Source organism: Chiloscyllium plagiosum, unplaced genomic scaffold (assembly GCF_037043375.1).
Source record: "Chiloscyllium plagiosum isolate Xiang-an unplaced genomic scaffold, Cpla_swu_hap1 HiC_scaffold_12, whole genome shotgun sequence".
Taxonomy (NCBI): domain Eukaryota; kingdom Metazoa; phylum Chordata; class Chondrichthyes; order Orectolobiformes; family Hemiscylliidae; genus Chiloscyllium; species Chiloscyllium plagiosum.
This window is the reverse complement of record NW_028270150.1, coordinates 53,097,538-53,112,389: the sequence shown is the minus strand read 5'-3', so window position 1 is coordinate 53,112,389 and position 14,852 is coordinate 53,097,538. Positions and strand designations below refer to the sequence as shown.

Sequence of the window (14,852 nt, the reverse complement as noted above, 5' to 3'; positions counted from 1 at the left end):
TCTATGCTTTTTCTTTAAGTTTGAATCTATTTCTAACTTTTTAGTATACCACGGATGTTGAGTCCTCCCCTTAGTTGTGCTTACCTGAGGGTGCATTCACAGAGCTTGCACATCCCAGGACACTGTAGGGCAAGTTAGCAAGGTCATCTGACCTGCACACCTTTGGACTGTGGGAGGAAACCGGAGCAGCAGGTGGAAACCCATGCAAACATGGGGAGAATGTACAAACTCTACATAACTAATCACCTAAGGCTGGAATTGAACTTGACTCCTTGGCATTGTGAGGCAGCAGTGTTTACCACTGAGCCACCGCGCTGCCCTTATTATATCCTTTCCTGATCTGTGGTTACTGTTACGGATCATGTACGTTATTACCATATACCATACAGCTACTCAAACAACTCTAACATCCTGATCTCCTAAATTTAGGTCACCTTGCTCTATCGTCATTAATTATTAGACTGCCACATCTAGATTTCCATCCTTCCCAAATGTTTTATATCCTTCAGTATTCAGGTTCCAATCAATGTCATTCTGCAGGCATGTCTCTGTAAGGGCTACCTTATGGCATATATTATTTGTATTTGTGTTGTCAGTTCATCTGTTTTTCAAATGTTACATGTATTCAGATACAAAGTTAAAAATCACACAACACCAGGTTATAGTGCAGCAGGTTTATTTGGAAGCACTAGCTTTCAGAGCGCTGCTCCTTCATCAGATGGTTGTAGAGTATAAGATCGGAAGACACAGAATTTATAGCAAAAGTAAAAGAAAACAAAGTGGTACCCTATGAACAGCTTCTTCAGGAAAGAAGAAAGATTACAAAGCAGCAAAAACTAGATGCCTTTTTTTTTAAGCCAACCCCCAAGAAACAGTCTAAAGGCAATGAACTGCAGCCATCCACTTCTGGACGAAATATTTTCTTTCATCATAACCCTGCACCCAGAACAGCACCTGAAAGTGATACTGCTGATCAAGACCCTCGGCCCCATCTTAATACAGTATTGTAATTCAGCAAACTTGGAAACCCCTTTGTGTTAAATTTATTGTATTACTTAAAATCTATGGTTTTAACATTTATTTAGACTGTGCTATCGTTTGTGTTAGGCTATTATTTTTGCTTGGTGATTTGCCCGAACCCTGTTTTTCCCATAGGCCCCATTACTTCTATTGCATGACTTTCTATAATACAAGGTCGCACGAGAATGCAACTTCTGCATTACAGCACAACAGACTATATAAGTTTCTCTACTTCTCTAGTTGGAGTTTGCCCCAGCTAGGTGCAGGTTCAGACCGTCCCAACAGCACATTTCTCACTTTCCCCAGTACTGATTAGTTGCTCTGTAACAACTTGCATGTGCATCAGTTAATAGTCCAAAGATTATTATTTTTGAGGTTCTGCTTCTCAATTTGGTGCCCAGCATCTCACCCTGAACTCTGGAAAATCTTTTTCTTAAGTCTTGCCCTTGTCATTGGAACCTACATAGAGCAATGGCAGCTGGATCCTTCACCCCTGCTGTAAGATACTCTGCGCTGCTGAGCACTGGGCAGGCATCACAGACTTATTGATTCTCACCATTTCCTGCAGGCAGCATTATCAATCCCCCTCATTACACTATTCTCTACCACCTACCATTCCTTTTTCGTCCTCTCACTTGAGTGACTTCCTGTACCATGGTTCTATAATCAATTTGCTTACCTATCCTACAATCCTCATCCCTATCCAAATAATCACAAATTGGACAATTGCAAAGGCCAAGGTTCCTGTGCTCCTGCTCTCTGGGTCCACTTGTCGACCTCACTTGCAGTCACACCCTTCCTGAGGTAGGGCTTTAGTCTGAAACGTTGATTTTCCTGCTTCTCGGATGCTGTCTGGTCCGTTGTGCTTTTCCAGAACCAAACTCTGGCCTCTTATCGCCAGAACCTGCAGTCTTCTGTTTGCCTTGCCACTTGTCAGCCTAGCCTAGACATCGTACAGATATTGTTGCAGTTTAAAATCAGAAGCCCCTTTCCTATGATGTATGACATCATAAAATGTCCTGGTAACTTTTCAACTTCCTGTTGTGTTGTAGCATTTGCAGTTAGATCTTCAGCTCATAAGTTCTGAACTGAAGCTATTCAAGCTATGAACATGTATTGCAGATATACTTACAGGATCATACTGGCATCCAAGAGCTCCCACATACTACAACAGTTAAGAAGGGAGTTTCAGGATTTCAATTAAGCACGCATCATGGAATTGGGAAGTAATTTCTAATACAGGATGTTGTGTGATTTGGAGGAAACCATACAGGTAGATGGTGACGTTGCCACTGCCCTTGTTCTTCTGTTGATAAAGGTTAGGTCTTGGAAGATGCTGTCAGATTAGCCTTGATGAGGTGCTGGAATGCATCTTACATATGGTACAAACTTCTATCATTGTGCTTATTGTCAAAGGAGTCCATGCTTAAGGTGGTTGGTGACATGTAAATCAAAGGAGTTACTTTGTTCGATATGGGCTTGAGTTTCTTGAGTGTTGAGAGAGATTCTGTACTCCATAAGACCAAAGGACACAGGAGAACAAACAGACTATTCAGTCCATTGAGTCTGTTCCACCATTTGATCATATTTCTCACACCTACTCTTCTGTCACATCTCTGAGATGTTCACAACATCATAACTGCCTATTTCAATCTGTGCTACAAACTCTTTATCTTGTTTCATATACTCATTTAAATACAACATCCTCAGTCCTGTATTGACCATGCCCCTTTCTCAGAGATATCCCATCATCTGCCGTGCTTGAAGTTAGTTTCCTGATCCTTTCATATTCTCTGCCCTATTACTGGTTCTGGAAACTTTAAACCTCGCCTGAGCCCTTTCCCCATTTAACTAGTTTAAAGTCCTTATGGCCACCCTATTTACCCTACCTGCTCAGATCCTGGTCCAAGATCAGTTCAGGAGACCCGTCCCAACAGTTCCCCCTTGTCCATATACTGATGCTTGTGTCCCACGAAATGGAAAGCCTCTTTCCCACACCACTGCTTCAGCCACAAATTTACTTAATTAATCTTGTTATCGTTTTGCCAAGCAAGTAGACAATGTTCCAATACTCTCCAGAGTTGAGCTGCATAGATTTGGCAGGCTTTGAGGAATCGGGGGAAGAATTACATGACAAAGAATTTTCCACCTCTGGCGTGCTCTTATAGCCACATTATTTAAACAGCTGGTCCAGTTCAGTTTCTGGTCAATGGTAACCCTCTGATTATGGTCCTGGGAGATTCAGTGACATTAATAGCATTGGCAGCAATATTGCTATCTGGCCGTTTGTAGCACAAGTGTGAGTTGCTGTATATTGGCAAAGACTACTTCTTCATTATCTGAGAAGTCATGAATGGTACTGAGCACGGACGAACCTTCAGCAAATATCTCTTTTTATGTGAGTCTTATGCTGCATTTTGGGAAAGCAAATCTTGGCAGGACGTTTTTGGACTTACCCACCTGGGAAAAAGACATTAGCTACTCATCCCATATCCATGCCACTCGTAATTTTTATATACCTCTATAAATCACCCCTCAGAGTCTGACGCTCCAGGGAAAATAGCCACATCCTATTCAGGCTCTCCTTATAGCTCAAACCCTCCAACCCTGGAAACATCCTTGCAAATCTTTTCTTAACCCTTTCAAGTTTCACAAAATCCTTCCTATAGTAGGTAGACCAGAACTGAATGCAGTATTTCAAATGTGGCCTAACCACAGCCGCAACATGACCCTCCCAACTCCTATGCTCAATATACTGACCAATAAAGGCAAGCATACAAAATGCCTTCTTCACTATATTTTACTTTCAAGGAACTATGTACCTGCACTCCACTCTCTTTGTTCAGCAACATTCCCCAAGATCTTACCATTAAGTGCATAAGTCCTGCCATGATCTGCCTTTCCAAAATGCAACACCTCATATTTATCTAAATTAAGCTCTGTCTTCCATTCCTCGGTCAGATCAAAGTCCTATTGTACTCTGAGATAACCTTCTTGTTTGTACACTACATCACCAATTTTCATGTCATCTACAAACTTACGAACTATCTCCTATGTTCATATCCAAATGACTTATATGAATTAGACTGAACAAAGGAATCCCATACCAAATGATCAGATCAAAGCTGTGCATTCCTAATGCATCCAGTCATGAATCCTGCTGGGCAATGAAATAAATAACTTGAAGTGAAGATTCTGGAAATATCCTCCTATTCAATGATGGGGAAGTTAGCAAATCATTGCGAAGACATGGTTGAAGAATTTGCAATAATCTTCATCCAGAAATGTAAAATGGATGATCCATCTTGATCTCTTCCTGAATTACCTGCTATCACAGATGCCAGTCTTCAGCTTATTCAATTTACTCTACATATAATCAAAAAATGGCTGAAGGCACTAGATACAGCATGGAATATAGATCCTGACAACATCCTGGCAATAGATCTGTCCTCCTAATTAGCTTGGCCCTGTATTCCATGAGATCTAACCTTGCTAATCAGTGTCCCATGGGGAACCTTGTCAAACGCCTTACTGAAGTCCATATAGATCACATCTACCACTCTGACCTCATCAATCCTCTTTGTTACTTCTTCAAAACACTCAATCAAGTTTGTGAGACATGATTTCCCATGCACAAAGCCAAGATGACTATCCCTAATCAGTCCTTGTCTTTCCAAATACATGTACATCCTGTCCCTCAGGATTCCCTCCAACAACTTGCCCACCACCGAGGTCAGGCTCACCGGTCAACAGTTCCCTGGCTTGTCTTTACCGCCCTTCTTAAACAGTGGCACCAAGTTAGCCAACCTCCAGTCTTCCGGAACCTCATCTATGACTATCGATGATACAAATATCTCAGCAAGTGGCCCAGCAATCACTTCTCTTTGGGAAAGTAAATCTTGGCAGGACTTATATACTTAATGGCAAGGTCCTAGGGAGTGTTGCTGAACAAAGAGACCTTGGAGTGCAGGTTCATAGCTCCTTGAAAGTGGAGTTGCAGGTAGCTGAGATAGTGAAGGCGGCGTTTGGTATGCTTTCCTTTATTGGTCAGAGTATTGAGTACAGGAGTTGGGAGGTCATGTTGCGGCTGTACAGGACATTGGTTAGGCCACTGTTGGAATATTGCGTGCAATTCTGGTCTCCTTCCTATCGGAAAGATGGTGTGAAACTTGAAACGGTTCAGAAAAGAATTACAAGGATGTTGCCAGGGTTGGAGGATTTGAGCTATAGGGAGAGGCTGAACAGGCTGGGGCTGTTTTCCCTGGAGCATCGGAGGCTGAGGGGTGATCTTATAGAGGTTTACAAAATTATGATAGGGTAAATAGGCAAAATCTTTTCCCTGGGGTTGGGGAGTCCAGAACTAGAGGGCATAGGTTTAGGGTGAGAAGGGAAAGATATAAAAGAGACCTAAGGGGCAACGTTTTCACGCGGAGGGAGGTATGTGTATGGAATGAGCTGCCAGAGGAAGTGGTGAAGGCTGGTACAATTGCAACATTTAATAGGCATTTGGATGGGTATATGAATAGGATGGGTTTGGAGGGATATGGACCGGGTGCTGGCAGGTGGGATTAGATTGGGTTGGGATATCTGGTTGGCATGGACAGGTTGGACCGAAGGGTCTGTTTCCATGCTGTACATCTCTATGACTCTAAGTCCAAAACTACAGGGCATAGGTTTAAGGTGAGATGGGAAAAATGTAAAAGGGACTTAAAGGACAACTTTTTCACACAGAGAAAGATGTGTGTGTACAGAATGAGCTGCCAGAGGAAGTGGTGGAGGCTGGGACAATTACAACATTTAAAAGGCATCAGGATGGTTATATGAATAGGAAGGGTTTAGAGGGATATAGGCCAAATGCTGACAAATGGGACGAGATTAATTTAGGATATCTGGTCGGCATGGACGAGTTGGATCAAAGGATCTGTTGCCATATTGTATAGCTCTATGACTTTATGATCTTATGGTGTTTAACATATGTTCAGCTTCAAAATGTTGGCACCTAATTTCCAGGTCCCACCCATCATGTTTTCCTGCACTCTGTATCAAAGAAGGATTGATCATTTATCTTTCCCTTAGCTTGGTGAAATTAAAAACTTATGGGTGACTCGGCAAGATGGCAGCAATTCTGTAGAACTGCCATGGACAGCTCTGCCTAACAGCCAAAGCATACTGGTGTTTTTTGCCATCCCTGGCCAGCTTATGTGGAGGAATTATTAGTTTAAAACCTTACAGAACACATATTTTTAATATTTGGGAGTGAGAAGAATGCCAAAGGGAAAGGGAGCAAGCAAACAGCAGCAGGGAGGACATTCCCCTGCAGCACCAGGCATACCAGAGACTGCAGCAGCCTCTCCTGAATCCTCTGGGGACCTCCCAGGCTCACAAGAATTGGTTGCGGCGATGGAGAGACTTACCATGATGGTTAGGGCTGCGATTGAGGAGATCTGTGAAGAGATTCGTGTCCAGGTCCAACCCATCACGTCCATGCTGCTGAAGCATGAGCGGGAGATCCAGGGCCTCGGGGAAAGGCTGGAGATGGAGGGTCGACCCCAGGCCTCGGAAGCAGCAATGGAGTCTTCATCCAGTTGGATCCAGGTGCTGGAGCGAGAGGTGCGGGCTTTGCGAGACCATATAGATGACCTCGAAAATCGAGGTCGGAGGACGAATCTTTGAATTGTCGGATTCCCAGAGGGTGACCAGCCAGCCAGCTTCTTTGAAAGCTGGCTGCCGGAGTTCCTGGGCCTTCAGATCGAATCCAAGAGGGTGCAGATTGAGTTACAGTGGACAGTTCAGGGCCGGTGCAGCGTCCCCGCCCGGTCCTAGTGCACTTCCATTCATATAAGAACAAGCAAAAAGTAATAGAAGCCTCCAGATTACTGGGAAAAGGTCTGTAGGCATTGCTGTACAAAGGATCAAAAATCATGTTTTTCCAGGATTTCTCGGCAGTTTTAATTCAAAAGAGGAAGTCCTTCGATGGAGTTAAAAAGAGGCTGAGGAACCTGGGTATCCAGTACTCCAAGAGGTACCCTGCAGTGCTCCGTTTCAGCCACGAGGACTCAGTTTATACATGTGACTCAGTGGATAAAGCTAAAAACTTTGTGGATACTTAAAAATAGACGGACTGGTCTGAAAACTACGGTTAACGTACGTCCACTTTCCCTTCTTTCCCCGTGTTTTCCCTTCCTCTTTTCCTTTCTCCCTAATAATTTTGTTCTTAAAAAAAGTCTTGGAATATATTGTTCCTTTTTTTTATAACTGGATTTTCTGATGGGAAATTTTGTGGATGTTCTTTGTTGTCTTCCCCTTTTTTTTGTTTGTTCTGAATCTCTTTTAGTCACAAGTAGGTGACATGAAGCCAGGGATGGGTGGAGTGCTCATCCTGACTTTGTCAAATTTTTGTTGATTTAAGGATCATCTCCTTGTTTTTTTTCTCACCTAAGGCTGGGGCACAGTCCGGGTTTGAAGGAGCTGTGAAGGAGGGGATGGGTAGGATGACTGCCCCCTATGGGCGGGGGGGGAGAGTCTTCCATTCAAGGTTTTATAGTTGGTTTTCTTTGTCGTTGTTTGGTAGTAATAGTTGTTTGTGGTTATGGTAGAGCATTTTTTGTATACACAATTCTTTGACTCTATGAATCTTTATTTACTTGTGCTCAGCACTTTGAAAACAGGGTTCTCCTTCCTAGGAGTTCAAGGGTCTCTGAAAGGGGATATGGCTAAGTGTCTTATTAAATGGTGCATCTGAAATATCAAGGGAGGTCATTCGCCTGTTAAAAGGAGAAAAGTGTTTTCTAGCCTTAAGAGGGAAAGGGTTGATATCGCTTTGTTGCAGGAAACCCATCTTGATGATGGGGAACACCTGAAGCTACAACAGAAAGGATATGACCGGGTATTCTTTTCATCCTTTACTACTAAAAGTAGGGGAGTGGCAGTACTTATCCAGAAAAATCTTCCATTCACATTATGAGAGCAGGTAAAAGATGAGCAGGGGCAGTTTGCGATACCTAAAGCCCTGATACATGGGGAGGAATATGGCATTTTAAGTGTCTACTGTCCTCCGGCGCATCCCCTCAAATTTTTGATTAGTACTTTCTCTAAGTTGAGTACCCTTTGAACACAGCACATTATCATGGGGGGGGGAATTTTAATTGTCTTTTGGATCCAACAGTGGACAGGATGCAGTGGATCCCCAACTATTTCTTCAAAAGCCAAGCAGGTGACTGACTTATGTGAGGAGTTGGGGCTGGTGTTATTTGGAGATGTCTTCACCCTATCGACAGGGACTTCACCTTTTTTTCAAACTCACATAAATGTCACACGAGGATTGATCTCTTTCTGGCTCCCTCGGCTCTTTTGGATTCTATTGCTGTTTGTAAAATTGGGAAAATAGCTATTTTGGATCACGTGGCGGTATATTTGGAGGTAAAGGCCAAGAGTGAGGGGCTAGGTTTGCGGCACTGACGTCTGGACCCTTTTCTCCTTAAGGATTCCAAATTTGTGGAATACTTTTTGAAGGAGTTTCAAGAATTCTTGACTATCAACTCAGGCACAGCTAGTAGTCGGTCCATGCTATGGGAGACTGCTAAGGCCTTTGCTAGGGATTAGCTATTTCCTATTCGCCAGCCGGAAACGACAGAATGGGGAACAGCAGCGCCTACTTGAGACGTGGTTAAAAGCCGCTGAGGCAGCACATTTTGTGCGGCCTTCAGTGACTAAGCTACAGTGGATCACGGCCCACCGGGCTGCCTTGAATTCAATATTTACACAAACCGTAAAGAAAGGACTTGCTTTTGCTAGACAAAGGTGTTCGAATATAGGGGTAGGCCAGGGAAGTATTTAGTGTACCTGACGAGGAAAAAGCGTGCTCCCTAATTCATTACTGCAGTTAGAGACAGAGCCGAGGTCCTTACGTACGATGCTAAAAAGATTAATGAGGTTTTTCGTAGTTTTTACTCTGAATTGTATCAGTCTGAAGGTTGCGAGGACAGGTGGGCTAAAATAGAAGCCTTTTTTAAGAACCTGGATCTCTCAGGAGTAACCTTGGAACAGGCCTCTCTCCTTAATGCCCCCTTGACAGTTCAGGAAATACAGGAGGCAACGAGGCAACTTCAGAGTGGAAAAGCGCCTGGCCCTGATGGTCTCCTGGGTGAGTTTTATAAGGAGTTCATCGGGATTCTGGCAGGGCCGATGTTGGAGATGTACAATCACTCTATATGCATGAATGCTTACCACCATCTTTGAGAGAAGCTAATATTTCCTTAATTCTTAAGAAGGGGAAGGATCCTGAGGAATGTGCCTCATACAGGCCCACCTCTCTATTAAATTCAGGTTTCAAGATTCTGTCTAAGATCCTGGCGCTGAGATTGGAAAAGGTGCTGCCCATATTGTTAAAGAGGACCAGGCAAGTTTTATAAGGGGCTGTAGGTCCTCTAATAATATTAGAAGGTTGCTGAATATGGTCCAAGTTTGTCGGCAACAATCAATTCAGGGTTGGTGATTTCCTTAGATGCAGAGAAAGCATTTGACTGGGTGGAATGGCTGTACCTTTTTTATGTCTTAGAGCGGTTTGGGTGGATGGGGTCTTTGCGAGGTGGGTGGAGGCTTTATATCACCACCCTCTGGCCGCGGTCATCACCAACGGGGTGAAGTCTGGGAACTTTAGGATTAGTAGGGGTCGTCATCAAGGCTGCCCCCTTACACCGTTGGTGTTAGAACCGCTGGCAGAGGCCATTCACAGAACATCCACATAACCACTCCAGAAGTGGGATCTAGGGCACACAAGATTACACTGTATGCAGATGATGACCTTCTGTTTTATTGAACTGATAACCTCCATTACCCCATCTGATACAATGTACCAATTCATTTGGAGCTATTTCAGGATATAAGATCTACTTTGCAAAATCGAGACTAGGCCCTTGGGAAACCTCAAGGATGTACCAGAGGTTGAAAGTGGCCCTCGGTTCCCTTTTAAGTGGTCACGGGTGGGGTTCCAATACCTAGGCATTTTTATTAACTCCAAGTTTGATTGATTATTTTGGACTAACTTTGCTCACTTGCTCGATAATATTAGGCGGGACCTCGAGATATGGGAGGCTCTTCCAATTTCATGGCTGGGCTGAATATCTCTCATTAAGATGAATGTTCTTCTTTGTTTACTTTATCCCATGTGTATGCTCCCTATAATGTGTCCCAGTTCAACGCTGCGAAGACTCATGGGTTGGTTTGATTCCTTTGTCTAGCATCTTGGGCGGCCCCTCATCAAACTTACTAAATTGCAGTTGCCTCAAGGAGGGGGAGGAGTTGATTTCCCAGACAGCAGGGGGTATCAATTGAGTTCCCTCCTGTCCTTTGTCTGTGATTGGGTAGATAACAATCCAAACTCAATATGGCTGGATATCGAGGCCTCCCAGGTAAAGTGCCTTCTTATTAACCTGTTGTTCATGGATAAGATGAGGACAGTTATGGACCACTGCTGGAACCCCATTGTCATTAATATGGTCAGAGTGTGGGTTGCTTATCCAAGACTCACCCCATAGTCGGTTTGCCAGAGTTCCAACCAGGGGTGATGGACTCAGGGTTCAAACTATGGGCAGTGAGAGGAGTTTCCAGTTTGGGAGACTTGTTTGAGGGGGAGGTTATGATGTCTTTCGAGCAACTGAGCTGCAAATACAGGTTGCCCAGCAGAGATCTTTTCCATTTTTTTCAGGTTAGGGATTTCATCCAGAAGAAGACTATGGTTCTCACTAAGCCCTGTAAGCCCGATACAGAGAGGTTGTTGCTACATTTCACAAGCACCCTCTCGGTTAGTGCCCTCTACTGCCTGCTGGGTGACAGGGCCTGGCAGGACATTAATCGGTTTTGTGAGGTTTAGGAGCAAGAGCTAGGAGTGGAGATCTCTTCTGAAACATGGGAGAACAAATGGGAGAACGTGCGAAAGATCTCAATCTGTAATAGGGAGTGTGCAAAGCAGTTAGAAGTTCTGCACAGGGTTCATTTGGCACCATACCGTCTGGCCAAGTTTAAAAAAGGGGCATCTTCAGTGTGCCCCAAATGTAAATTAAGTGTCAGTACTCTTGCCCATTGCTTCTGGACATGCCACAGGCTCAGTGTTTATTGGAACACTGTGATGGGAGAGATAGGGAGGGTATTGAGGACTGACGTTAAAGTAGACTCAATATCTCTCCTCTTCGGTCTACTGAATTTACCATCTTTAGACGGGCATGGGAAGAAACTATTTAATATTCTTACATACTGTGCACGGAAGAATATTCTAATGAACTGGGTGTTTGAGAACCCGCCAGGCTTACTGGGATGGCAGAAATTAATTATGGAGCACATTCCCTTGGATTTGTTTACATACATAGTGCACCACACAACAGACCATTTTTATAAGACATGGCAGCCCTACTTGAGTTATTTGGATATAGATTTGTCGGCTAGATAAACTAGGGCGTTGGTTTAACCAGGACGGTTCAGTTTGTCAAGCCCTGGGCCCTGGAGGGGGGGTCTCCTGAGTTAATACGGGTATATATACAACGCTCCCATTCTTTTGCTTGGGAGCTTTGTGCTGAGCATTGTTATTTTGTATTTTGTGTTTTCTTTTGCTTTTTTTTTTATCTATTAGTCATTTCTTATTTATTGGTGTTGTTTTGCACAGTGTTAGGGCTTGTTTTGTAATTATAGAGTAGGTTAGTAGTTAGTAGACAGTAGTTATATTGTAATTTGTGTTTTTCTTTTTTTCTCTTTCTTATACTAGTATTTGTTATTGGTTGTATTTTTCAATAACTTTATATGTTTGTAAAGTCAAAAAAAAATTTTGTTGCTAATAAATATAATTACAAAACAAAAGACCTCTGGGCTGGGCAGCCCACATGATCACGGAATGTGTTGAATATAATTCTGTTCATGCTGATGGCTCAAAGTACCTCTTGGATGCTCACCTTTGAACTGCTAAATCCTTTCTAAATCTGTCCCATTTAACACAGTGGTAAGGGCACACAACATGATCGTGAGTATTGTTAATGTGAATACAGAATTTTGTTTCCATATGATGGTCACTTTTACCAGTACTCTCCCAAACAATGCAACCACAACAGATAAATGTGAGGTAAATTCAAGTACAATTTTGAAATATTTAAATGCCTCAATAAAGTCTTTCCATGAGCAAGCAAAATTAAAATGTAAAGTGGCTTCAGGAAATATAGATCTGCATGTAAGAAAATTCTTGAAATTTAGAAATATAATAGGTTTAAGAAAAAAATGCTTCCAGATAAGCTGTATCTATTCCATGATTTTCAGGCCATCTTGAGATTTTCAGGTTATTTTCATTTTATTTTGAGCTAGATGTCAAGTGAGAAAATTTATTTCACTCAAAGTGATGAGCCGACTCATCACTTCTTACACCACAATTTTCTAATGTTAATTTTATTACAAACTAATTCTCTATTAAGAAAATCTACTTCACAACACATGGACTTGATAGACTCTTCTGTGCAGTAATGGCTTTCAGACCTTATAATTTCTAAAATCATTATTTTGTAGCTGTAATACATTCTAGATTATAAGACATAATATCATACAACTAGCCTAACTTCCTACCTGTGTCTTTGTAGCAGAAGTAGTACATGACACAGATAATAGAATGACAAACAAAAACAAAGTAAAATTGACTCACCAACGCCATATTTATTCCGGTAGTATTCTTTTGTGAACTCATCACAATCGCAGAGAACTATCTTTCGTCCCCAGGCATTTATCACTGTCCCAATCATTAGATCGCAATCCTTGTAGAACTCCTGGTACACACTTCCAGTCTAGAATATTGCACACTTATTTAATTATAATTGTGTAAATAATTTAGCAAGTCTTTTCAAAAACATATTAACGTGAGAAAGTTTTAAATGCTGATTTTGGTTATGTACCTTAAGGCTGTCAAAGACATAGCGGCTGTCATGCATTGATGGTGCAGTAGTGTTCAGTATTGTGCGATCTGTAATTTCACCAGGATGATATAACCGATCTGGAACATGCTTTCAACAAAAATAGAATATTCAGCAAAAGTTTGGGGAGTAATTATTTATCTTGCTTTCCAAAGTCATGGGCCATTCTAGGTTTTGCAAAAAGAAATGAACAAGAAATAAGGGATCATCTTGGGAACAGTGATCGTAATTTGATGAAATTTATTGTGATGTTTGGGTGGAAGGACAGTGAGTTGCAAAGCTTAAGTAAAGCTGATGAAGAAATGATACATAAACTGCACTACGTGGGGGTGAACTGTTAATAACTGTAAACCTACAAACAGTAAAAAGGTATTCAGAGTATTATTTGATACAAGACAAACATACTCAAAACAGGCAAGCGTTCCACTGGAGTAATTAGGCACCATAATTAACAAATGACTTAAGATATTGTGTAAAGCTAAAAGGCAATTCTTAAAACAAGATCAGGGAAAATCCAGCATGTTGATAAAATCAGAAATGAAATACAAAGAATATTTAAAATCTCCCAAAAGAAAAAAAGAGTAATAATTGCAACGATAATTAAAATTAATAGTGAACATTTTTGTCAAAATATTAAAAGAAAGAGAATGGCTCAGGAAAGCTTGAGCCAATTAAAGACAGTCACAATAGAGTAATCAACAATACGGAAATGGCAACTTATTAAATGAGTATTTTGCATTTGGTGGTACGAAAGTAACAAAAATAAATCCAATTAAGTCTTCATTTTGATTTAAGTAAAAAGGTGACATGGAGAAATTAATGAGACTTAAGATAAACAAATCTCCAAGACCTGATGCTTTCCACCTGACAGCATTAAAAGAAATGCAGAGGAAATTGTAGAAACATTAGTTACTGGCTGCATTTCACCAAATATTGGTTGGGTGTCAATTTGTAAGTTTCATGTAGTGTTTTACTTTGTGAGTTCGAGCAGGTTTTCTCATGCACCGCACCTCTCTGATGCCCTGCTCACACTATTACGTAACCACCAGTGGTATAAGTTTTCACCACGACTGGGACCTGCCCGAATGTCAGGCACAGGTGCTATATTTAAAGCCTAGCTGTGCTTCAGGGTCAGCGCTGTCTGATATACATAGACCTTCATATTAAACATCGTGGGAGGAAAACAAAAATAAAAAACTTCTGAGGGCACATATATGGTAGAGGTGGCACTTCACTGCAAATAGAAGCTCGTTTCCATGAATTCATTGCTATTTCACATCATCATCTGTCTAATCAAGTGTCCTCGAAACTGTAGTTACATTAATCAAGTTATACAGGCTACTGGCCTTAGAACCTTGTTTAAGAGAATACTACACTTTCCCTAACATCCAGCATAGTATAACATTTTGTCACTGTTCAATGTGGGACATGCCATTCACATCACATTCAAATTGTTGAAACATTTCACTTTCATTCAACCAAAACAAAAAAGTGAAGAAAAAGACAAACAAAGAAAACTTGTAATTAAATCTGGAACAAACTACTTCCCTTTTGACAACAACAAATTTACAGACAATGAATAATTACTGCACAGAGATCACATGTACATTTGGTTCTGATATAACACGATAATTCCATTCACGTGTGATTATAAATAAAAATCGCACAATAATCATGCCACTTAAACTAAGCAAAGTTTGTGCTCAACAAATATCAATCCAAATTCTTCAATTGCATTAAAAAGCCAATTCGTGTTGAAGAAACACATGTTATAGCAGAATCAACTGTATTGCAAGATGGTGTTTTTAATTAATTCCTGCTGGCTTGTTATGTCTGACATTGCAACGCTCCATCATGCTGAAAGTGACATTCTTCCTGCTCAATGTCCTTAGC

At 41.6% G+C, this 14,852-nt stretch overlaps 1 protein-coding gene across 1 annotated transcript in view; it reads right to left on the bottom strand.

Moving 5' to 3' along the window:
• Window positions 1-14,852, bottom strand: part of efhc2 (EF-hand domain (C-terminal) containing 2) — a 121,128-nt gene that overhangs the window by 61,007 nt on the left and 45,269 nt on the right. The window contains exons 6-7 of the mRNA XM_043700858.2: window positions 12,942-13,049; window positions 12,695-12,833 (exon numbers count right to left, since the gene is read on the bottom strand). Of these exons, the coding sequence (XP_043556793.2) occupies window positions 12,695-12,833; window positions 12,942-13,049 (247 nt within the window). The remainder of the gene's footprint in view (window positions 1-12,694; window positions 12,834-12,941; window positions 13,050-14,852) is intronic.